Source organism: Narcine bancroftii, chromosome 4 (assembly GCF_036971445.1).
Source record: "Narcine bancroftii isolate sNarBan1 chromosome 4, sNarBan1.hap1, whole genome shotgun sequence".
Classification (NCBI taxonomy): Eukaryota; Metazoa; Chordata; class Chondrichthyes; order Torpediniformes; family Narcinidae; genus Narcine; species Narcine bancroftii.
This window is the reverse complement of record NC_091472.1, coordinates 188051220-188075985: the sequence shown is the minus strand read 5'-3', so window position 1 is coordinate 188075985 and position 24766 is coordinate 188051220. Positions and strand designations below refer to the sequence as shown.

The 24766-nt window shown below is 41.6% G+C and overlaps 1 protein-coding gene across 9 annotated transcripts in view; it reads right to left on the bottom strand.

Moving 5' to 3' along the window:
• The window catches only part of clip1a (CAP-GLY domain containing linker protein 1a), a 179303-nt gene that overhangs the window by 19233 nt on the left and 135304 nt on the right, over positions 1-24766 (bottom strand). For all 9 annotated transcript variants that reach the window (XM_069933240.1, XM_069933242.1, XM_069933250.1 and 6 more), the window contains 2 exons: positions 9837-9957; positions 6883-6935 (listed from right to left, as the gene is read on the bottom strand). In XM_069933240.1, the coding sequence (XP_069789341.1) occupies positions 6883-6935; positions 9837-9957 (174 nt within the window). The remainder of the gene's footprint in view (positions 1-6882; positions 6936-9836; positions 9958-24766) is intronic.

Here is a 24766-nt window from a genome sequence, read left to right as displayed (position 1 = left end):
ATATGAAATGTCTACTGTGGTGAAGTTTAAATTCATTTGATACAAGGTCAGTTTAGCAATAGATGCTGCAGATTGTTGCATGATCCAGGTCAAGGTTACTTTAATATAATTATAGAAGGCAGTGCTTCTAAGTACATCTTCAATGAAATAAATCCACACATGCTGATAGTTTATTTTAAACTCTGCTATGTAATAGAATCCTTGAAAAGAACAAAGGCCAAACGATTAAAGTCCTATCTGCCAAATGATCTGAGGATTTCTAAAAATCTGCAAGTTATCTTCACTTTTAGGATGGAAAGATAAAGTTTACCTTTCTTAAGCAGTACCAAATTATAATTGGGTTATAAGTAAAGCAGCGCAAGAATCTTTACAGAAATAAAGGAAATGTTTTGGATATTGTTCCAAATACAGGGTTAAAAATAAAAATTAGCATTGCCTGGAGTAAGAATGTTGGATTATAATTAAAAGAACAACTTGCAAAACAAAACTCAATGAAAAGAAAACCACCCTGCTTTGTACCAACTATTCAGGTCTGCAAGTGATCTGTAGCTTTGTAGATTTTGAATATTCCCTGATCCGACTTTGGCAATTCAATGAGAAAGGGAAGACTGATGGATGACAACTTACCTTTTTCTTTGAGACACAAAGAACTAAACTGTTTGCTCTTTATGCTTCCCTATCCAGTCAAATGTCAGGAAAGCAATCGAACAGAAGTTGGATGACAAACCACAAGATTTTAGGAGAAAAGTCCAAAAATTTAGTTAAAGTATAAAGTTTTTGGAGCATTAAAAAAAAAATAGGAATGGAGATAATAAGAAGGCTTTGGGAGAAAATTCTCAGGCTTAAGGTTTTGACAGCTGAAGGTTTGACCAATGAGGAAGGAGTGATTCCACGTGCAACCAAAGTTCCTATTAAGAATCTCTCCCTCTCCCTTTTCTGGATCTCTCTATCTCCATCTCAGGAGACAAACTCTCCACTGACATCTATTACAAACCCTCTAACTTTCACAACTACCTGGACTACTCGTCCTCACACCCTGTCCCCTTCTCTCAATTTCTCCATTTCTGCCGCATCTGCTCCCAAGATGAGGTCTTCCAGTCCAGAGCCTCTGAAATGTCTTCCATAAACGTGGCTTCCCCTCCACCACTATTAACTCGACCCTCACTCGCATCTCCTCCATTCCCCGCTCATCTGCCCTAGCCCCCTCCTGCCCCTAAAAACAATAAACACAGAATCCCCCTCATCCTCACTACCACCCCACCAGCCTCCACATCCAACACATTATCCACCAGAATTTCTGGCACTTACTACAGGACCCCACCACCAGAAACATTTCTCCTTCTCCTCCCCTCAGCCTTCCAAAGGGACTGCTCACTCCATGACTCCCTTGTGCACTCTTCCCACCACTGTGGTCGTAGGAGGTGTAATACCTGCACCCACATCTCCTCCCTCACCATGGTCCAAGGACCCGAACAGAGCTTTCAGGTGAAGCAACACTTCACCTGTACCTCCAAAGAACTCATTTTTGCATCCAGTGCACCCTCTGTGGCCTTCTCTACATCGGAAAGATTGGTCGCAGATTAGGAGATCACTTCGCCCAGCACTTCCTCTCCATCCGCCACAAAAGTGACCTATCCGTAGCCAACCATTTCAAATCTGAGTCACACTCTCAAGCTCACATGTCTGTCCATGGCCTTTCACACTACCCCACCCTGACCACCCACAGATTGGAGGAACAACACCTCATTTTTCATGCGGGCACCCTCCAATACCAGGGCATAAACATTGAGTTCCCTGCATTCCACTAATCAGCTTGCCTCCCCCCCCCACTTAACTAATTATTCCATTTCTACTTCCTTTCTCTCTCCACATAGTCTAGACTTCTCCCCCCCTCCTCCTGCGGTGCTCCCCCTCTCCTCCTGCGGTGCTCCCCCCCTCCTCCTGCGGTGCTCCCCCCTCCTCCTGCGGTGCTCCCCCCCTCCTCCTGCGGTGCTCCCCCCCCTCCTCCTGCGGTGCTCCCTCCCCTCCTCCTGCGGGGCTCCCCCCTCCTCCTGCGGGGCTCCCCCCTCCTCCTGCGGGGCTCCCCCCTCCTCCTGCGGGGCTCCCCCCTCCTCCTGCGGGGCTCCCCCCTCCTCCTGCGGGGCTCCCCCCTCCTCCTGCGGGGCTCCCCCTCCTCCTGCGGTGCTCCCCCCTCCTCCTGCGGTGCTCCCCCTCCTCCTGCGGTGCTCCCCCCTCCACCTATTATCACCCACCCTCACAACCCCCCCCCCCACTTTGTTCGGACATCTCTCATGTTCCCCCACACCTTGATGAAGGGCTCCAGCCCGAAACGTTGGTGACGTATTTTCACCTTTGCTACATAAAGGCACTGTTTGACCTGCTGAGTTTCTCCAGCATTTGTGTTTTTTTTCTATTGAGAATCATTGTTCCCTACAGAAATACACAAGTAGTGCATTTTATATGTGTTAGTTTGCTACAAATTTAGATTTGGAGAAATGTCTGGAATTTACTTTGATAGAAACTTTATATTGCATAATTTGGTTTAATTAGCTTGTTTATAATGATCAAAGGAGCAATAAAGCAGAACAAAAAAACACAGGGATGACATCAACAATGCTTTTTACAGGAGCGTGAGCATCTGTTAAAGATTAAGGGCACTAAGCATGAAAGATTAAATGATCAAATGATTATATAGTAACTAACATTCATTGATAAAGTGGATCAACGCGAAAAACAGTAATGAAAAGTTTAAGTATTCCCCTTGAATAACTACAGATGAAAGTATACCTGAAAACAGTTTCATCTTCACTCACTTCTTTCTTGCCCCAAAGTATTTACTAGCCCTGAAGCAGCTCATCATTCCCTATGACTTTTATCTATCTCTAAAAGATAGCTACCCAATGAAAATGTTTCAGTTTACCAGCTCTGACATTCACATTCAACATGAATGAGCTGCAAGCTCCAAAAATGTAAGATTCAACACCTAAGAAGGAAATAGATGAAGTCAAATTAATTAATTATTTAATAATTATGGATTATCTGAAACTTTGTTCTCTTCCATAGCCATTCCTCTTTACACAAGTGAATGGATCCAAATCACATCTAACTTGAGACAGAGCAAATGAGCAAAGCCCCCTGCTGTAACTATTGGGGAATTGCACAAAGTTGTGCTCTGTTATACAACTCCATTAAGGGCCAAATGTCAATCGGGGAAAAAGTACATTTATCTGAACGTTCAGGGCCTTTATGTGCACATTAGTTAATGTGGAGTTTTGAACTTCTTGATGGCTATGACTTTACAGGAATATCTGGGACACATGGATGGCTTTGGCTGACAGTACAAATGTCATTCCTTTGGTGCCGTCAACTGCACCCAACTCTCAGTTTGGGATTAAAAATTGTTCATGTACACACACTCACACTAGCGTGAAAATAGTGCCAATATCATTTTTTTTTTGTCATTGAATGGCCAAGAAAACCAAGGGACGAAATATCCGACAGCTAACATCATCTTTCCCTTTGTTTTATTAAAATTAAATTTTACATTGTGCACCCTCAAGACTAAACAGACTGTTTGAACATATTTGCTTAAAGACTCCTTAAAATAATCAAGTACTGAATGCCACCCAGTCAGGGCAGAATGTACATAGTTTTAATTCATTTGCAGGTTCATTAGCATCCGTATATATCCTCTGAATTGTGCAACATGCTGGATGGAGCCTGATAGTTAGATCAGGCAAGGATAGAAAAACTAGATGAGATTTTAAAACATTGGAAAATGAAAATAAATGGATATTTCAAAGAATGAGCATTAAATGAAAAGATATGGTGCAATTTTGTTTATAATATTAATTAAAGATGAGCTTTACCAAACTTTCTGCCAAAGGAGTAAGCGGGCAGGTGAAGTCTGTTTTAGATTAGTTGTATATGGTCTGGAAGAAGTACACTAAATGGGTTGCATAGCTTGTGTTTGAAATTTACATGAGGTGAAAGAGGACATTTCTATCTCTTTGAAAATAATTATCAGCATGTACATTGTTAAAGATCAAAGTATAAAAACTTGAGAAAAATGTTAGGGTATATAGACTACAGCAACTTAAAACCATTTTTTTATGATGGTGGCTATGCAGAATTTGATGGCTTAAATTGGCAACTGCACAGGAATTCCAAGCATTGACAGCATTTAGACTAGCTTCTGAATTTTTTCCAAAACAAATTTCACAGTGCTTTTTGTTTTTGTAAATTGTTTCAAAAGGTTCCTTGCATTACCCAGATTCTCCTCTTACTGTTAAAGTAAGAAAAAAGTCTAGTAATGAAGCAAATACCTTAAAGTGTTATTGGGCAAGCTTTAAAATGCAAGATAACAAGAAGCACAAGTTAGAAACAAGGAAGAAAAATACATTACAATCCAGGAAGTTACATAATTCCGCATTAAATGGTTTATTTCGTTAAAAAACTGCTTGAAATAAGTCACACAGAAGCAAGACACAGTAAAGGAAGGTTGCAGCCATTGTATGTACAAAAAAATATGGTTTGATTGGTTTTGGCTACTTATTGTAACGTGGATAGACTTTTTTCAGTCTTACCATCAAAGACAGACAGATTTAGCAAGGACAGCAAAATTAGGAGAGAGAGTGAGATGAAGTTTTGTAAGTAATGCAGAGACAATGACACTTTGCAAGCCACAGTGACTTGTTTGACAAGCTTGCATTAGCACAGAAACAGAAGTCAATGTTCAGTAAAATAGATATTTATCTTTCAAAAGATAACATTCAAATAAATTTAAAGCAGACTTTCATTTACAATTCAAAGGTTTATTCTCAACTGTCAGAGGCTTTAAGTTTTGTCCTTCAAAATATATACAAATGTTTTATTCTTTTCGAGGGATGCTGTATAATTTCCTCGGGAAGCAAATAAACATACCATTTTCAATTTTCATCTTTTAATTAGGCTCTGAACAAATTCTGCACAACTCAATTCAAAATATATTTTTAGCACAAATGTTGTGAAGGAGATTAGAGCCCTGTGACCTTCAAGCAAAAAAAATTCTGAAAACGCTTTCATGAGTCACCCAGATTTACTCAGCTACAATTCAAGGGTAAAAAAAAATTATAAACCAAATCCAATTATGGTGGAAGTCAACATTCAGAAACAAAATGGCCACTCAAGTATTTTAACTTGTTCTTGCTGTACTGTAAATTAACATAATATTGCAACCCGCATCCACCTAAGGTGAAAGTTACTTCTTGAAAAAATGTATTCTGGATAGAACTAAACTAGAAAAGACCAATATGATCTACTTTTTTATGATTAGCAGCTTCATGTAGCTCAGATCCAAATGACTCTATGTCCCTATAAATTTTAACAATATTAATCTACATATGTACTGACACCATGCCATGTAAACTTGTACAACGCATTAACATTATTGAAAAGCAACTACATTTCTTTTGTGTTGTATTTTGATTTGTATTTCATCTCAAGATCTGGGTCAGCACAAGGGAAGGTCATTTATTTTTAAAAGTAAAGCATAAATTTAAATTCTATAATCATTTAGTGCAAAAATTATCTGCCCATCTTATTCAACAATTATTTGAAATGTACAATTTTAAAATAATATTTACCAATAATTTCAGTGCATTAACTGATGAAATGCTAACCTAAATCCTACCTACAATTAGAATCTAATAACTAGCAGCAAATTACCAAAAAAAAAAGAACTACTGATGGAACTCAGCAGGTCAAACAGCATCTGAATGTAAGGAACTGTCAACATTTTAGGTTGAAACACTGCATCTGCCACGGTTCAACCCCTAATCCCTCCCTCCTCCTCTGATACCACTCAAGTTCTTCCAGTGGTTTTTTTTGTTCTTGATTCTACCATCTGCTGTCTCAAATGTAATCAAATGACTTAGGAGTACGGCATTGAAATAGAAATTCCTCACACATTTATGAACACTTGGCAGCAGTGAATTCAGCATCAAAATTTATTAGTATGCACGAATTACTTCATTTAGCTAAATTACTTCAAATAATTACTTTTTACTTTTGGAATCAGCTATTCAAAAAATGAAAATATGAAAATTGGAAAATTTAATTGCAATTAAAAGCTAATTTCCAATAAGAAAAAAAAATACTATTTCACTATTTCTTAACTTAGGTCATTAACACAAATACTCAAAATATGCTGAAAGATTTTTACGGTCATGCATTCAATTTAAAAAATATTCAATTATTTCCAACAGATAGTTCCAACATTTTCATGGAGACAACATGGTTACCATAAGAAAAAGATGTGCAACAATGATATTTAAATTTCTGTAACAGTGTTCATTCATCAAATTTAATGAGGATAGTTTTACCATGCCAACCAAATAGTATGGCCACCAAGGAAATATGGTAGTCATATCCCCTCTACTCTCAAAGCAATAATTAATCAATCAATCCCATTCTGTCCATATTAATAATAACAACATTCCCAAACCTCCCATTAAGTCAGGAGTTCATAATTTCAGAACAACTTTTGATTAGTATTTACGCAAAATTAAATAATACTTTATACTGTGATTCCAATAAATATTGTCTCGATTCAAAATAAAAATGACGAAACTATAATTTTATTAATTTATATTCAATTTGAATAATTTTACTAACCATAATTTTATTAAATTTATAATTTTAATTCATAAAATTATTTGAAATTATTGAGTAAAGATAAGGTAGATAAGTCATGTATCAACCTTACGTACTGGGGAAATTTTAAATGCATTTTGCTCCACCTTAAAAATACTGCATTATTTAGCAGCCAAACTAATTATCTAATATGCTTATACATTCTGCGGATTCTCAAGGAAAAAGTGTTTCAGAATTTGAAGATCTTACCTTTTTTTCATTTCTAGTAACTGATTATTTAGTGCAGATCGCTCTTCTTCGAGCTGAAATGAAAAAAAAGGTTAGCTGGAAGGTTTGTTGTAAAGAGCCTCAAGGTGAGAATGCTACACATAGCTTTTAATTTCCCAAGTTCCAGAGAACATATGAAAATATAAAATTGAAACTAATATTAAAATAATGTTTATTATCTTAAATGATCACCATTAATTCTTAAACATTTCAATTCAAAGTGCAAGAAATTGCACACAAGGGAAACATTGTTATTTCTGTATATAAATAATTTTGCAAGAGAAAAGTAGATGGACAAAATAGGAGGAATGATCTCAAGCCAAAGTATAAATAACTACAGTTTGAAACATAACTTGTACTTTGTCTGCCTATGAAATTGCAAAGATGGACAAATTGGCCAAATTGACTTACAACATTACCATAACAGATACAATCTTCCTTGATCCTAACCAATAATTTAAACTGCTTTCACAAACCTGAAAAGCATCACACACCTCAGCATCTGACAAACAGCTGAATGCCTGGCTTCTGCTCCTATTTCTATGTTTTTATAACTACCGTTAAAACTATAAGTCAGAGGTTCCCAAACAATGCACATGTACCACCTGGGTACTGAAGCATCTATATGGGTGCAAGAGCATATTGTAGGTGACGTTACATGTGAACATTTTAACTCGAATTAATTTACTAAGTTTGAATGTGGTATTTAAAAATAGGCTTGTATCTTAAAATATAAATTTTATCATATTTGAGAAAGGAAAATAAGTTGTTAATTTTTAGGAATATTTGTGACATCCAAGATAAATCTGCATCTCTAACCACAGAGAATCAAACCAGTGAGAGAGTACATGATATTTCAATGTATCAATCACACAAACCTTTCATTTGAAGGTTCCAAAATACTCAAAATGGCTCGGATATTCATTGCACAAAACAACAACAAGGAGACATTGATTCCAACAAAACAAAGGCCATAATAGGGTGATGTGTAATTGTATCTTGTCAAAACTCAAAAATACATTTTTAAAACATTGGACAAAAGTACAACTTCCAATAACTCATTGCCTGCCATTCAATTCTGGATCAGGACAGTTAACTGTGGCATTTCTGAAATTAAACAATGGAATGTGATATTTTGCTCCTTATCCTTAATTTTCTGTCATCAGTTTCAACAACATAGCCCAGTCTAAACAATTAAATACAATATTTTAATGCTCAATCTATGTAACAATTGTGACACCAGCTGGGATATGAGTTTATTTTTAGAACATATTATGATGAATTCTTACAAGATAAAACATGAAAGACTTTTACCCTGATTACTAACTTAGTGGGTTATGCTTATGGTACACTATGTGCGATCTGACTTATCATTTAGCTATAGATTAAGCTTTGCCAATGAGACATGTTGGGAATTATTGAGTCACAGAAAATGTACAGCTCAAAAAAAGTAGCTCTTTCAGTCCATCACTTCTGTGATAGTCAAAAATAAAGCTCTTGCATAATCCCATCTTTCAGTATTAGGTATTTATTCATTATCTTTTGTATTTAATGTCTCTTTTTAATTAATTAAGTATACTTTTTTTAGCTACAACAAGAAATTTGGTACACATGCACATAGTATAATAAAGGTATAATTGACAGGTCTGAAGCCTTATGGATTACAGCTCGATTACACATCCAAATATTCCTTGAATATGATGAGGGTTTCTTCTTTTGTTACCCTCTTGGACATCAAGCTCCAGACCCCGCTACGATCTTGGTGTAAAGATTTTCCTCACCTTTCCCCTATCAATTACCTTATGCTTTTGGTTTTTGAGCCTGCTACTTCAGGAAATACATCTTTCCTATTTCCTCTTTCAAGGTCCCTCATAATTATATTACTCATTTTTAAAGTTAGGTTCAAAAATAAATGATTCCCCCCCCCAAGAAAGTTTACCAAATCAATGAAATTAATATGGTACTTTTATTTCTACACTGAATTTCAAAAAATAAATGAAAAACAATGACTGCAAGTTATCAGACCCAAGCCAACATTTGACCATCATATTTCTGAAGGTAAATGTAAAGAATATGTACCAATTAATAAGAAAAGTGTGACTGTTAAGTTAAAGATAACAGCAAGTGCACCGTATGTATTCTTTTTACTTCTAGTTACTTGTGCTGGCAACTTCAGGGAGCTTTGGATTTGCACCCAAGATCCTTTGCTACTTCTATGCTCCTAAGGTCTTGCCAATTACTGCATACTTTCCTCTTACATTGAAGAAAATTGAAACATATAAATGGGTAGAACGATTAGGCAAAGAAATTCAGAGTTTAGACTTAGCAGTTGAAGATTATAGCCAGCAATGGTAAGCAATTAAGTTCACGGATGATCAAAAAGACAATAATACAGCACATAGTTCTTAGAGAGTTGTAGGGTTGGAGGCCGAAGGCCTTAGAGATATTTATAAATGAGGATGATGATTTTAAAGTCAAGATATTGCTGAAGGGGATAATCTAGGTCAAAGTAGTAAAAAAAAAATCTCCTCAATGGAGATGCTCTAATTTTAGGAAATTAGCTGGGAAGCACAAAACAGAAACTGAATTAAATTATGTAAATAGAGGTGCATGCATGCATGTTGCTGGGGTAACAAGCTGTGCAAAGGCTGTGGTTAGGGATATCCTAATTGCAAAGCATTAGGTACCAAAAAGTTAATCCTTCAACTAGATCAGTGATTTAAATATCTAAATTGACAACTACACGATTTGCAACAATGTTCTCCTTGATAACATATTAATTCTAGTCTGTGAAGAAAATTATACTGCACAAATATTAATTTTGATGAATAATCCAAGCTTAACACATATTGATAATATCCATTTTGAAATTCTAAAAACACTAGTACTTAGATTGTTAAGGAAGAAATAAGAAAGCGCCTTTTCTGATCGCATACCTTCTGATGGCTGGTGACTTCGTCCTTGCTCCTATCCAGCTCGCTTGCCAGTTTGCTGTTTTCCTCATGTAGTGATGCCAGCTGCTGAGACTTCTGGGCTGCTGCCAGCTTCAGCTCCTCTCTGCAAAGGCAAAGAGAGTGTATGGTTACTATAGTAACCACTGATGAGAGTCAAGCAAAGAAGCAATGGGAGAGGATCAGCATCATATCGTCAAAATGTTTCTAGGACACATATGCTAATCTACTGCAAAATGTGCAAAATAAGCTTTTATTGTTAAAAATACAAATCATGCAAAAATAAAGTCAGGGGTTTTGGAACCATAAAATGTAAATGTTCAGGGAGTTACGAGTTCTCAAATAACAGAAGCAGAAATATTTTTAGAATTTTTGTTAGTTAGCTTCACTTGTTCATTGCTACAAACAAACTTGATCCACAAGCTGAAGACATTTTAGCTATAAAGCTTATAGGCATTAATTTCACCGGCTGTATTCACATTAGTAAAACATGCATATTTATTTTGTCTAACATCAATATTTCAATGAAGAACATCTTTGAAAAGATGCATGCTTGAATAATTCATTTCACAGTACGTAACCAGTTTTAAAAAGGACTACTTAATGACTTAAACCATTAAAAGATACAATTTTCTCCCTGTAGTGCAAGCAGATTTGTGTACTGATTCACCATGAAACAAAATGAAGTATAACGTACCATGTCCCACTGTTCCTCACGTGGTAATTTCCTGACCTCAAATTGAATTGCTGGAAAGCAGTGGGAGGAGGGAAAAGGCTTTTGTGAAAGAGGTGGGAAATGGTAATACAGCAAGGCCAGTCATTTTAGACAGAGCACCTCAAAGATAGCGAAAGAGAGTACTGGCATAAAGCCCGAAACCGTTTGACAACAATTGAGTACAGAAGGAAAAGTTTTAAAAAAAGGTGAGCATGTTAAATTGTGCACATCAAAGAATAGTTAATAAATTATATAAAAAGGGAAATTTCAAATCTGAAATTTATTACAAACATTGACAATAATAGCAATCTGTAAAACAAAAGATATGATGTGTTTTCTATTAAAACTAATCAGACAAATCAAATACTTCAATAAGGTTGGAATTCTGGAAATAAGGTGAAGAGGGACAGCCACTGTGCAAGGTAGTACAACAGTCTTAGTGACCTCAAAGTGCTCAGCAGAAATCCAGATCTGTGAACTACTGCAGAGACCTAAATATGAACATGCAGACACCAATCTTGCGTGGGGATGGGTTTAAAGATGCAAAATAAGTTGTGTACAGCTGAAGAAAATAAAGCCAGCTGTACAGAACTCAAAATCTGAAATTAAAACACGAAATGCAGGGCGATGTTTTTATTTGTCACAAGTATCTAATACTGTGAGAATTAGATATTTCTCAATTCTTCTGCAAACAGACCTCTAGCATCAATTGCAGCCATGTTTAGAGGTCAATTTTCAGAGTATAGAATTACCATGAAAAGGAAGATCAATTAGTACCAAGCAAGGGCAGCATGAGATTGAGGATAGCAGGGAAGAAACTGCCTTTAACCCGATTGGTGCATGTTTTCACACTTGTGAGCCTCTCCCTGATGGGAGCAGGAAGAGAGTATGTCTGGGGTATGATGCGTCTTTCAGTATGTTGACTGGCTTTTCAAGGCAGCAGCAGATGTAGATGGAATCCATGGAGGGGAAAGAAGTCTCTGTTATGCTCTGAGCTGCATTCATTAGTTTCTTCCAATCTTGAGTAAAGCAGCTCTCATACCACGCTGAGAAGCATCCAGCAATTACACTTACAATGGTGCTTCTCTAAAAGTTGTTGTAGAGCAGGGGTTGATGCACCATCAATTGCTCAAAAGCCCATTGTAGAGAAACCATATGCTTTTATTCACTGAAGAACACAAGCACATCCCTACTGTTCGGTTGTCCTGCATTGAGCTGCAGGGGACTGGGGAACAGTCACCTTTATACAGGAGTCTGTGGGAAGGGGCCACAGGTATAACCAGGCAATAGGTGTGCTTGATCAGGAAATTATACATAACAATGGCCTACACCTTCACCCCTTGTTTTTAAAAGAGTCCAGCGGAGTGAAGTGAAACTTACAAGTTACAATTCAAAGTCACAAGTACAGTCTTTCAGGTGGTCTAGTTGTTCACTGGGACCGTTGCAGCACCGCAGCAGGGTCCTGGATGGTCTCAGCCACCTATATGTACTCATCAGTGTTCTGCTGGTGGGTAGGTAGCGTAACCTCCCTTGGGTCAGAGGAAGGGTACCAGGGGTCAGGTGTATCGTGTGTGTTCCATGGTGAGGGGGGGTGAAACAGCAGTGGCCTCCAGGGCCCCTGAGGGAGCCAAGACTCTGATAGAAATGGTGTCTTCATGTCTGTCTGGGTATTTCTCGTAGGCATATTAGGAGTTGGCATGGAGGAGGCGGACCCTTTTGACGGGTGGGGGGGGGGAGAGGGGGTGTGTGGGGTCAGTTACATACTTCCGGAGTAGGACGGCCCTAGGTACATCAGCCACGTCAGTAGTGTGGTCTCAGTCACAGATTTCCTGGGAAAGGAAAACATATGTTCATGTGGTGTGGCGTTTGTGGCCGTACATGATGGAGGGACCTGATGGGGTGGAGTGCCTCCGGGAGGATCTCTTTCCAGTGGGAGACTGGAAGGCCCTTAGACCGCAATGCTAGAAGGACTGCCTTCCAAACTGTAGTGTTCTCCCTCTGCACTCCCTGGGGTTGTAACTCGTGGTCGTGCTCGTGCCAATGCTTCTGGCCAACAGGTACTGGCGCTGCTCATCACTCATAAAAGATCCCCCCCCCCGGACACTGTGGCTATAACTGGGGAAGCTAAACAGAGTGAAGAGGCTGCGCAGGGCCTCGGTGACGTGGCAGCAGTCACATCAGAGCAGGGGATGACAAATGGGAATACTCATCAATGATGTTCAGAAAATACATATTGCAGTCAGTGGAGGGCAGGGGTCCTTTAAAATCGACACTGAGCTGCTCAAAGGGACGGATGGGTTTAATTAATTGTGCCCGGTCTGGCTGGTAGAAGTGTGGCTTGACTCAGCAGAGTCCGAGCAGCTCTTTGTCATGGATCTGATCTCGTCAGTGGAGTACGGCAGGTTGTGTGCTTTGACAAAGTGAAAAGGCCTGGCAACACCAGGGTGGCAGACATAGTCATCACCTGGAGCCAGCAGCGCCATACGAGATCCATGGGGGCTGGCACCGGTCTCGTTGGACAGGGCGACTGGCAGCTCATTAAGTTTCTCCAGTCAGTACAGGATATTGTAATTGTAGGTGGACAATTCAATCCTCCACCTCAGTTTTTTGTATGATTCTCCGGCAGTACTGTGAGATAAAAACGCCACATTGGGTCCAGGTGGATGAAGCTCTTCGTGCTTCCACTGTCGAATCAGCAACTCGTTGCATGGCCATTTACCATCAGCGTCCTGGTGAGTTGATGTGGGCTGTGTTGTTTGAGCATGATGGAGGCCAGTGCTGGGTCACTGGGGGTGGTGGTGTCCAAAAGGGCAGCTCCAGGGCCTATACGTGGCGCTGCTGGGTCCAAAAGATGGCACCCAAGATGGCAGCTCCCATGGATCTCGCATGGTGCTGCTGGCTCCAGGTGATGACGATGTCTGACACTGTGGCCCTCACGATCTGCACATGGTGCTGCTCGGAAGGGGTTTGGACTTGCACACTTCGGTGAAGTGACCTTTCTTCTTGCAGCTGGAGCGAGTTGAATCCTTCGCTGGGCCACGTTTCTTCTAATGCTCAGTCAAGTTGCAGAAGTAGCATTTTGGGTGTTCCCTTAGCACTGCGGCTGTGGTCAGTTAGTCACTGGAGCCGGACAAATGAAGCAAGAGATGGTCGCGGAGCACTGCTGCTGTGGTCAAGTCATTAGCAGCACAAGGGGGTGGCACCTTGTCCCAAGATGGTGCCGCCCAGGGTAACCACAGGCAGCCATGTTGTCGGCCTCCACGTTCTGGAGAGCCATCTCCAGTGTACCTGCCAACTCAACTGCTCCAGGTGTCTCTGTTGGACGTAGTTTAACCTGATCCTCATGATGTAGACGTCTCAGATCAGGTTCTTTGAGTACTCCACAGCGGACATAGCCTTGCATTCACAGGCCCTTCCAAGTGCTCGCAGGGCCCGAAAATATTCGGTGTTGGACTCACCGGGTTGTTGTTTTTGAGTAACTAGGGAGGTGTCTGGCATAGACAACATTGATTTTACGCAGGCACTTCCTTTGAGAATGCCCATGGCCTCCTGGTATGTTGTAGCATCCCTGATCATGGAGTACATCAGGGTGCCAACCCGGGAGTGCAGCACTTGCAGTTTGTCAGTCTCCAATCACACGATGGGAGAGGAGGTCTGCAGGAATACTTCAAAACAGTGCAGCCAGAGTTCAAAGTTGGTGGATGGTTCAGGAGATTGAGGGTCGTTTTCCAGCTTTTCTAGCTTCAGGATCATCTCCATTGTAAAAAAAAAACCACAACTTTAAGTGAATAAAATTGATGCACCATTAATTACTCAAAAAACTATAGTAGAGAAACTAATATGCTTTTATTCACTTAAGAAACAAGCACATCCCTACTGTTCGGTTGTCCTGCATTGAGCTGCAGGGGACTGGGGAACAGTCACCTTTATACAGGAGTCTGTGGGAAGGGGCCACAGGTATAACCAGGCAATAGGTGTGCTTGATCAGGAAATTATACATAACAATGGCCTACACCTTCACCCCTTGTTTTTAAAAGAGTCCAGCGGAGTGAAGTGAAACTTACAAGTTACAATTCAAAGTCACAAGTACAGTCTTTCAGGTGGTCTAGTTGTTCACTGGGACCGTTGCAGCACCGCAGCAGGGTCCTGGATGGTCTCAGCCACCTATATGTACTCATCAGTGTTCTGCTGGTGGGTAGGTAGCGTAACCTCCCTTGGGTCAGAGGAAGGGTACCAGGGGTCAGGTGTATCGTGTGTGTTCCATGGTGAGGGGGGGTGAAACAGCAGTGGCCTCCAGGGCCCCTGAGGGAGCCAAGACTCTGATAGAAATGGTGTCTTCATGTCTGTCTGGGTATTTCTCGTAGGCATATTAGGAGTTGGCATGGAGGAGGCGGACCCTTTTGACGGGTGGTGGGGGGGGAGAGGGGGTGTGTGGGGTCAGTTACATACTTCCGGAGTAGGACGGCCCTAGGTACATCAGCCACGTCAGTAGTGTGGTCTCAGTCACAGATTTCCTGGGAAAGGAAAACATATGTTCATGTGGTGTGGCGTTTGTGGCCGTACATGATGGAGGGACCTGATGGGGTGGAGTGCCTCCGGGAGGATCTCTTTCCAGTGGGAGACTGGAAGGCCCTTAGACCGCAATGCTAGAAGGACTGCCTTCCAAACTGTAGTGTTCTCCCTCTGCACTCCCTGGGGTTGTAACTCGTGGTCGTGCTCGTGCCAATGCTTCTGGCCAACAGGTACTGGCGCTGCTCATCACTCATAAAAGATCCCCCCCCCCGGACACTGTGGCTATAACTGGGGAAGCTAAACAGAGTGAAGAGGCTGCGCAGGGCCTCGGTGACGTGGCAGCAGTCACATCAGAGCAGGGGATGACAAATGGGAATACTCATCAATGATGTTCAGAAAATACATATTGCAGTCAGTGGAGGGCAGGGGTCCTTTAAAATCGACACTGAGCTGCTCAAAGGGACGGATGGGTTTAATTAATTGTGCCCGGTCTGGCTGGTAGAAGTGTGGCTTGACTCAGCAGAGTCCGAGCAGCTCTTTGTCATGGATCTGATCTCGTCAGTGGAGTACGGCAGGTTGTGTGCTTTGACAAAGTGAAAAGGCCTGGCAACACCAGGGTGGCAGACATAGTCATCACCTGGAGCCAGCAGCGCCATACGAGATCCATGGGGGCTGGCACCGGTCTCGTTGGACAGGGCGACTGGCAGCTCATTAAGTTTCTCCAGTCAGTACAGGATATTGTAATTGTAGGTGGACAATTCAATCCTCCACCTCAGTTTTTTGTATGATTCTCCGGCAGTACTGTGAGATAAAAACGCCACATTGGGTCCAGGTGGATGAAGCTCTTCGTGCTTCCACTGTCGAATCAGCAACTCGTTGCATGGCCATTTACCATCAGCGTCCTGGTGAGTTGATGTGGGCTGTGTTGTTTGAGCATGATGGAGGCCAGTGCTGGGTCACTGGGGGTGGTGGTGTCCAAAAGGGCAGCTCCAGGGCCTATACGTGGCGCTGCTGGGTCCAAAAGATGGCACCCAAGATGGCAGCTCCCATGGATCTCGCATGGTGCTGCTGGCTCCAGGTGATGACGATGTCTGACACTGTGGCCCTCACGATCTGCACATGGTGCTGCTCGGAAGGGGTTTGGACTTGCACACTTCGGTGAAGTGACCTTTCTTCTTGCAGCTGGAGCGAGTTGAATCCTTCGCTGGGCCACGTTTCTTCTAATGCTCAGTCAAGTTGCAGAAGTAGCATTTTGGGTGTTCCCTTAGCACTGCGGCTGTGGTCAGTTAGTCACTGGAGCCGGACAAATGAAGCAAGAGATGGTCGCGGAGCACTGCTGCTGTGGTCAAGTCATTAGCAGCACAAGGGGGTGGCACCTTGTCCCAAGATGGTGCCACCCAGGGTAACCACAGGCAGCCATGTTGTAGGCCTCCACGTTCTGGAGAGCCATCTCCAGTGTACCTGCCAACTCAACTGCTCCAGGTGTCTCTGTTGGACGTAGTTTAACCTGATCCTCATGATGTAGACGTCTCAGATCAGGTTCTTTGAGTACTCCACAGCGGACATAGCCTTGCATTCACAGGCCCTTCCAAGTGCTCGCAGGGCCCGAAAATATTCGGTGTTGGACTCACCGGGTTGTTGTTTTTGAGTAACTAGGGAGGTGTCTGGCATAGACAACATTGATTTTACGCAGGCACATCCTTTGAGAATGCCCATGGCCTCCTGGTATGTTGTAGCATCCCTGATCATGGAGTACATCAGGGTGCCAACCCGGGAGTGCAGCACTTGCAGTTTGTCAGTCTCCAATCACACGATGGGAGAGGAGGTCTGCAGGAATACTTCAAAACAGTGCAGCCAGAGTTCAAAGTTGGTGGATGGTTCAGGAGATTGAGGGTCGTTTTCCAGCTTTTCTAGCTTCAGGATCATCTCCATTGTAAAAAAAAAACCACAACTTTAAGTGAATAAAATTGATGCACCATTAATTACTCAAAAAACTATAGTAGAGAAACTAATATGCTTTTATTCACTTAAGAAACAAGCACATCCATACTGTTCGGCTGTCCTGCACTGAGCTGCAGGGGGGCTGCGGAAGTCACCTTTTACTGGAGCCTGTAGGGAAGGGTCACAGGTACAACCAGCCAATAGTTATGTCTGACCAGACAATTATACATGACAATGGTTTACCTCGGCGGTGGGGGGGGGTAGTGGTGTGGGTGGTCATGCTTAACTTCTTTAGTCTTCTAAAAAAGAGGTGTTGGTGCACTTTCTTGATCATTTCCACAATGTAGTTGTCCCAGGTCAGGTCTTTCGAGATGTCTATTACCAAGAACTTGAAGCTATCTACTAGTTCAACTTCAACAACATTGTTGTGGAAAGGAGTGTGTACTCTGCCCCCTCACCTGAAGTCAATGATCCTCTTCTTTGTCTTTTTAATGGAGAAAGCCAGAGAGTGTGAGAGAGACAGAGAGGGACTCAGACACAGTGACCCTGAGGCACAGCAAGAGACTGAATGGGCCCACAAGCCAAACAGGCAGAGGGCGTGACCAAGAGATTGTCATCTTGTCACTGGATGTACAATTGCTTTCCCGTGTTTGAGAAGATTCAGTACGTCACTGAAGATTCTTGAAAACTTTTACATTCTGGCTGGTTGCATCACTGTCTGTTATGGAGCTGCCAGTGCTCAGAACAAGAAAAAGCTCCAGAGAGTTGTTTACTCAGTCTGCAACATCACAGGCACCAGACTTTACTCCATCAAGGACATCTACGAGGTGGTGTCTTAAAAAAGCAGCCCCTATCCTCAAGGACCTCGCCCCCCCCTAACCCGGGCCATGCCCTCTTCACTCTGTAACCATCAAGGAAAAGGTACAGGAACCCAAAGACGAACATTCAGCAGTACAAGGACAGCTACTTCCCCACTGCCACCAGATTCCTGAATATTAATGAACCCAAGACACCCTTACTTTTCGTACACTATTTTTAAATTTATTGTTGTAAAGTGGTTTATACAAATGTTGTAGTTGCACTAGGCATGCAGCAAGTGAAAGAACCACGCAGAGTTGAAAGTGAGTTGAACCAAGTGACTTTTAATAGAACTCTCATGCATGCTTAAATCCCTCGGAACCCGATGACGCTTGTGACCCCTGGGGCCTTTATGATATCAGCCGCTAGGCTGTGGGCTTTCCCCATACACAGAACTCCTACAGTCAGATCTGCTGCAGTCCTGCCCACGACTCCATGAGCCGGTTCACCTGTTGTGTGGGCGAGCCGCCACAATGTGTTGTTGCTGCAAAGCACCGAATTTCATGGCTTGTTCACAACAATACATTCTGATTCTACATTTTCACTCATTGGTTTTTGACACCCCCAGTTATAAACTGTAAATTTTAGGACTTTTGGTTCTCAAATCAATTGATGGTACAGTGACTTCAGATTACTTGTTTTTGTCACTATGAGAACTACAATTACAGAAGCCTGTGGCAGCTCACCCACGCAACAGGTGAACCAGCTCATGGAGTCGTGGACAAGACTGTGACAGATCTGACTGCGGCTGATATCATAAAGACAAGTCCGTGGCAGATCTGACTGTGAGATCTCCGGGTGCAGAGAAAGCCCACAGCCTGGCGGCTGATGTCATAAAGGTCCCAGGAGTCACAAGCGTCATCAGGTTCTGAGGGGTTTAAGTATGTGCAAGAGTTCTATTAAAGTCAGTTGGTTCAACTCACTTTCGATTCTGTGTGATTCTTTTGCTCGCTGCATGCCTAGTGCGATTACATTGGTGACCCCGTCAGTCCAAACAGCATTTGGACCTAACGATGACCAACCCAAGCACGCAGAATGTAGTTTCACTGAAATTGCTGACTTTCTGGACCTCACAGCCGCAGTTCTGATTTGAACAGGCTAAAATCCAATTCCAGGTTAGGCAAATTGTCTTGGACACCACAAAGTACTACTATGTGGTCAGTTCACTTGACCAGGAAACAGCAGGCTACAGCATCAACTTCCTACACCAGCCACTGGTTGTCGATAGGTATGAAACAATAAAGGCAGTCCTGATCCGTACTTTTGTCCTCTTGCACCGCGAGCACACAGAGCAGTTGCTCCATATAGCCATCCTAAGCAACCGCGCGCCATCAGCCTTAATGAACGAGATGTTGCCAATAGCTAACGGCCATAAGCCATGTTTACTGTTCGAATAAGTCTTTCTCGAGCAGATGCCAGAAGATATCCACCTCCTTATCGCTGATGACTATTTCAGTGACCCACACAAAGTAGCGGCCCACGCAGATATCCTGTGGCACACCAAGTAGCATGGGGGGCTCCATTGACCAAGTTGTTGCGTTATGCCATAAGGCCTGGGCCTTCCCCATGCCATCATCGAAGCTGGTGATGCCCGCAACAGGGAGCGACCCAGATTGGACTGTTGGTGTTTTTAACTGCCAAATGTGGGGTTCAGATACTCACTGTTGCCGCCCGGGAAACGTCTAGGCTGGCCGTCACCATGATAGCTTCCTTTACTTATGGGACCAACACTCCGGGAGAAAGTTGTTTGTAGAAACAGGGGTGGAGGTTAGAGTCTTGCTCCCCCTCGAGCCACGACACCCGTGCCAGGAAGTCAGAACGGGCGCTCACTGCTGTCAACACCAGCAGTATTCGCACATACAGCATACAAACCATCCCACTACAGTTTGGTTCCAGCCATTTCACCTGGTTGATTACGCTGACATTGTTGCTGCCTTTAGTGGGTGCAAATTTCCTCTGGGCACACTGCCTCCTAGTGGACCTCAAGAGATGGCGCCTAGTGAATGCCAAGACCTTCCAGACCTTCTCATTTGGCGAAGCCAAGTTACGGGCCCACACCTGGACTCTGTTACTTTGTCAGGCAATGAACTTGACAAGAGTACCTTATCATTATTACACCACATTTCTCCACAGTCACCCCTAAGCATGGTGTACAGCACCACATTCCCACTCAAGGACCATCGCTACACACCTAGGCACGCAGGCTCCCACCCAATAAACTCAACATCGCTAAGGAGTTCAGGAAAATGGAGGAGATGGGAATTGTCCAGTGCTCAGTCAGCCTGTGGGCCTCTCCACTGCAACATTGTTCCCAAGTCGGCTGGAGGATGGAGGCCATGCAGCGACTACAGAAGGCTCAATGATGCCACCACATCTGATCACTACCTAGTGCCCCACATTCAGGACTTTACAGGAAATTTGCATGGGGCACACATCTTCTCCAAGGTCAACCTGGTCTGCAGGTATCACCAGATTCCCATCTATCCCAGCGATATCCCCAAGATGGCAGTCATCACCCTGTTCGGTCTATTCGAGTTCCTGTGGATTCCTTTTAGACTCAAGAACATGGCACAGACGTTCCAGCGGCTCATGGACTCAGTGAGGTGCAGCTTGGATTTCATCTTCTTCTACTTTGAGGATATCCTGATTGCCAGCCACTTGCAATAAGAGCATTTGACGCACTTGCGCCAACTCTGCTGCCGCCTGAGTGAATACAGTCTGGCCATCAACCTCATGAAATGCCAGTTTGGGCTGTCAGCCATTGATTTCCTTTGGGACCACATTGACCAGCAAGTGGTTCCCTTGCCAGTGAAAGTCGAGGCCATACGCCTGTTTGCCAGGCCCAGTATAGTCAAAAACCCAACAGGAGTTTGTGGGCATGATCAACCTTTACCACTGATTCCTAGTGACAGGGCAACTAAAAGGCAAGTTTATCTTCACTTACAATAAACCCAATCACAAAGCATGCTACAGGGCCTGGGTAATATCAAGAATTGGAATTTACCAGTATGTGCAACCCTTATCCCTCAACAATTTATACCTCGATTGTGACGTTGCTCATCAATTACATCTCAAATTCCCATTGTGTAAATATTTTAATTATAAAGTGCCGCAATTCAAAAAATTTAGGACCATTTCAAGGTGATTTAAAAAAACAGCTTGTGCAATATTTCCAATATTGTTCGTATTGCAATAACAACCAAAAATAAAATCCCATTTCTTATGTGACAACTAGTTTCCCCAGCGTGACAGAGAAAATTAAATCTAAAAGTGATATGATCAATGGCAGATGGCATGCTTAGAAATAAAAAGATGATTCCTGATTATTTGACATTTGAACTAAGGGTAGCATCATCCAAATAATTACCTGGTTACCAGGGACTAATATACAAATGCTATCTCAGAATTTTCAGTAACTTTTTTTCTACAGATGAAGCACTAATACAATGAGATAAATGGTTAAAAATATCTAAGGGTAAAGACAGTAAAATGAGAATTGATGTGGGATCCATGAAGAGGTTCTTGATAAGCAATTTCAGAGACATGAATCCCTCTTAAAGTGAAATGCAGCTACAGCTGATGATAGCAAACATGAATTAACTAAATCCCCAATTTGTGAAAATCATTACTTTCAAACATACAAAATATTGAATTTTGCACCAAGAACCCAGGGTATGAATATACAGTCACCAAAACTGTAGCACCCAAGGGGCGCTGGACAAAATGGCAACTCTCTGTCTTCCTTACATTAGATCAATGGTTTTCAAACAACTCCCCCCCCCCCCAAACTCACATACCACTTTAAGTAATCCCTATGCCTTTAGTGCTCTGTGATTAGTAAGGGATTGCTTAAGATGGTAAGTAAGTGGGAAAGGAAGGTTGAGAACCACTGCTCTAGACTCATTAGTTACTGAAATATTTTGCTTGAGAAAAATTGTCAATTCCCCATTTCCTTTGGAGTTATGAAACTGTGCACATAATGAGTCAATTAATATGATTAAAACAGTGGTTTTCAAACTTTTTTTCCCACTCGCATACCACCTTAAGAAATCTCTTACTAATCACAGAGGACATGGCATAGGATTTTAGGTGTGGGGGGAAGGGAGGGAAGAGTTTGAAAACCACTGGGGTAGACAAAGTTGAAGAATTTCATGTATATTACATTCTAAACATAGTATTACTTGACAATAATGGAACCTTTTACCTTTACCAAATCCTATGTTGCAATTTTACTGCAGAACTGGTAGATAAGATATTCACTTTTCAAATCGTGAAACAAAAATAGTGGTTTTTGCTGAACATGAAGAACTACATTTTAAAATGACATTAAAAAAAACAACTAGATCTCAACTTAACAAAGTTTCCCTAAACACGTACAGTAAAATCCCTGTAATCTGGAATTCAAACAACCGGCAAAATGGAAAGAAATAAACAAGAATACAAATAAAGAAAAAGTTGAATAAAAGTTTAAAATTGTAAAAGTAAATGTTCTCTGAAGTAACACATGAACCTTTGTTGAAGATAGGAGCAAATATTCAGCCAGTGGAGGGCCTTGGCTATGCTTTGCTCATAGCAGCTGTTTAAATAAAGTTGTAACTAAATAAAATGGCGTTGCTCAGGACGAAGAGCTGCTTAATGCTGTTTACCATTGGCTACCTGCTTAGATGTAGTAACGGTTAAATGTTTTCAAAGAATGTGACAGAAAATAAAGTAAATTTCTTAAAGGCTTACGTATTCATGCAAGTGAATTTTGTTCAGTGCAAGTACAATATAGTACTTTTGTCTTTTAAATTGCTTATTTTTAATGATGGGGTATTAGTTAGGCATTGTAAGAGTGAGTCAAGCAACCAGAAAATTTGCATATCCGGCATCTACCAACCCTCCCATAGGTACTAGATACCAGGGGTTTTACTGTATATAAAAATTGATCCGAGTTAACAAATTGCAAAAGACAAGCATAAAGTAACCAACATGCTCCCAAAGATAGTAAAATCTGGTTATTTTATGCAAACAAAAAGCATTTTAAAAAGCAGTTGGGCATCAGATGTAATGTATCTCAAGAAAATGGTCCCATACACGATTATGTTTGCTTGTTGGCCATCCAGGTTAATGAGATCAATGGCTGGGTCACTCTAGACCCAGTACTGTCCTCCTCACACCCTCTCCCTCCCACTTATGTCTTCTAGCACCCATGGTCTTTCTGTGGTTGTGCGAAGTCAAATCACTGTTGCAAGGACGCAACTGGTAGACTGTCATCATGGTCTTTGCCAGCTCAGGCTATTTCACATGACTTGCTTCCTGAGGAGGCCCTTGCACATTAGTCTAGCAGTAGAGTTCATGTTACATTCATTTTGAAGTAGAAAAGGTGAAAGGAAGAGGATAAATTTCAGATAATTTACATTTTAAAAATTTCAGTTGACATAGATATATTTAATTAATAACTTAAAGGTAAAAGTTCCATTTTTGTCACGTAATACAACATTTGGAATGTAATGTACATGAAATTCTTTAACTTTGTCTACCATAAGGAAGACAGAGTTGCCACTTTGTCCAGTGCACCTCACAGAAATGACGCCACAGTGAGGAACAAACTCACGATTACAAGACCATTGCTCTAACCATTGAGCTATGGCAGCCTCTTATGACCAACATGTGCATTTAAGCATGTTAAGTGTCTTCTCACGATTTCAAGCAGTATTTTAATTTAAGCATGCATCTTTCAATATTAATAAGAAAAATCACTTGCATATTTAATAATTGTCGAATATTTTTAAAAACCCATTCATAAACAATTTAAAGCTTCGGCTCTGATGGCTAATAAGCTTGAGGGTATGACCTAATTGGTTGTTTCTGCATTAATATTGTGTACTTTTTACCTAAATATAAAGAATATTCATCCTAAACTGTCATGGCATAATTAGGTGGTTTGATGGTTCTAACATTCCTTCAACTTACAATTTTGGAAGTCAATAAAGAATTGCCTTTTTAACAAACATCTTCCTTAAAATCTGTTTCACAAATGTTACATCACAGACCAGCAGCAATGGAAATTCATCAAGGCAGTATTTTTCTTTGAAAACACTATATTTATTAGTAACTACTAACAATAATCAAATAAAAACCAACTATGTGCAAATATGCAAACATTACACCTTGGGCACAATTCTGGAAAGTAATTCCAAAGCTCATTCTGAGAAATCCACTGTCGAAATGCAGACTTTTAAACTGAAGCACAGAAATAATACAAAGGAGATGGGAGAGACAGAGACACTGGACTGCCGAAAACTCACAAATCCTCGTTGAGTTTCTTCCAGAGAAATATCCTTTCATATGAACAGTTGTCACAACTCTCCTTTTCCTTGCATCGGGGAAATTAAACGTGTGACTTCCACAATGCTTCCAAAACAAAGATACAGGTCAATCAAAATGACCATTATTTTAGTCACGATCTGATGCAGCAATTCTCAAGCTTCGAAAACCCAAGTACAGGTCAATCAAAGTGACCTTTCCTTTGGTTACGGTGGGGTTCAATAATTCCCCTGAGAGGTAGAATTAGCCGAATTGGCCATTATCACCTAGAGTCATTTCTGCTCTGTGTTCGATGACATGACCAATGGCCAATAAAGTGCTGTTCCTTCAGTGTTCCACACACAGGACTCTCTGACCACCCATGTCTCTGCAGAAAGCACCCAATGTTCTTTCTCCTCTCCAAAGTAGCGAATTTGTCTGCACTAGCTGATGCCACCCAGTCTCTCCAAAGCTGTGAATGGTTGCAGTCTGCACTAGCCCATAAAGTGATACTAACAATAAATGAAACTGAAGCTCGTAGTACTTCCACCAACAAAGAAAATTTTGATCTGTAACAGCAAAATTTTAACTGCAACCTACA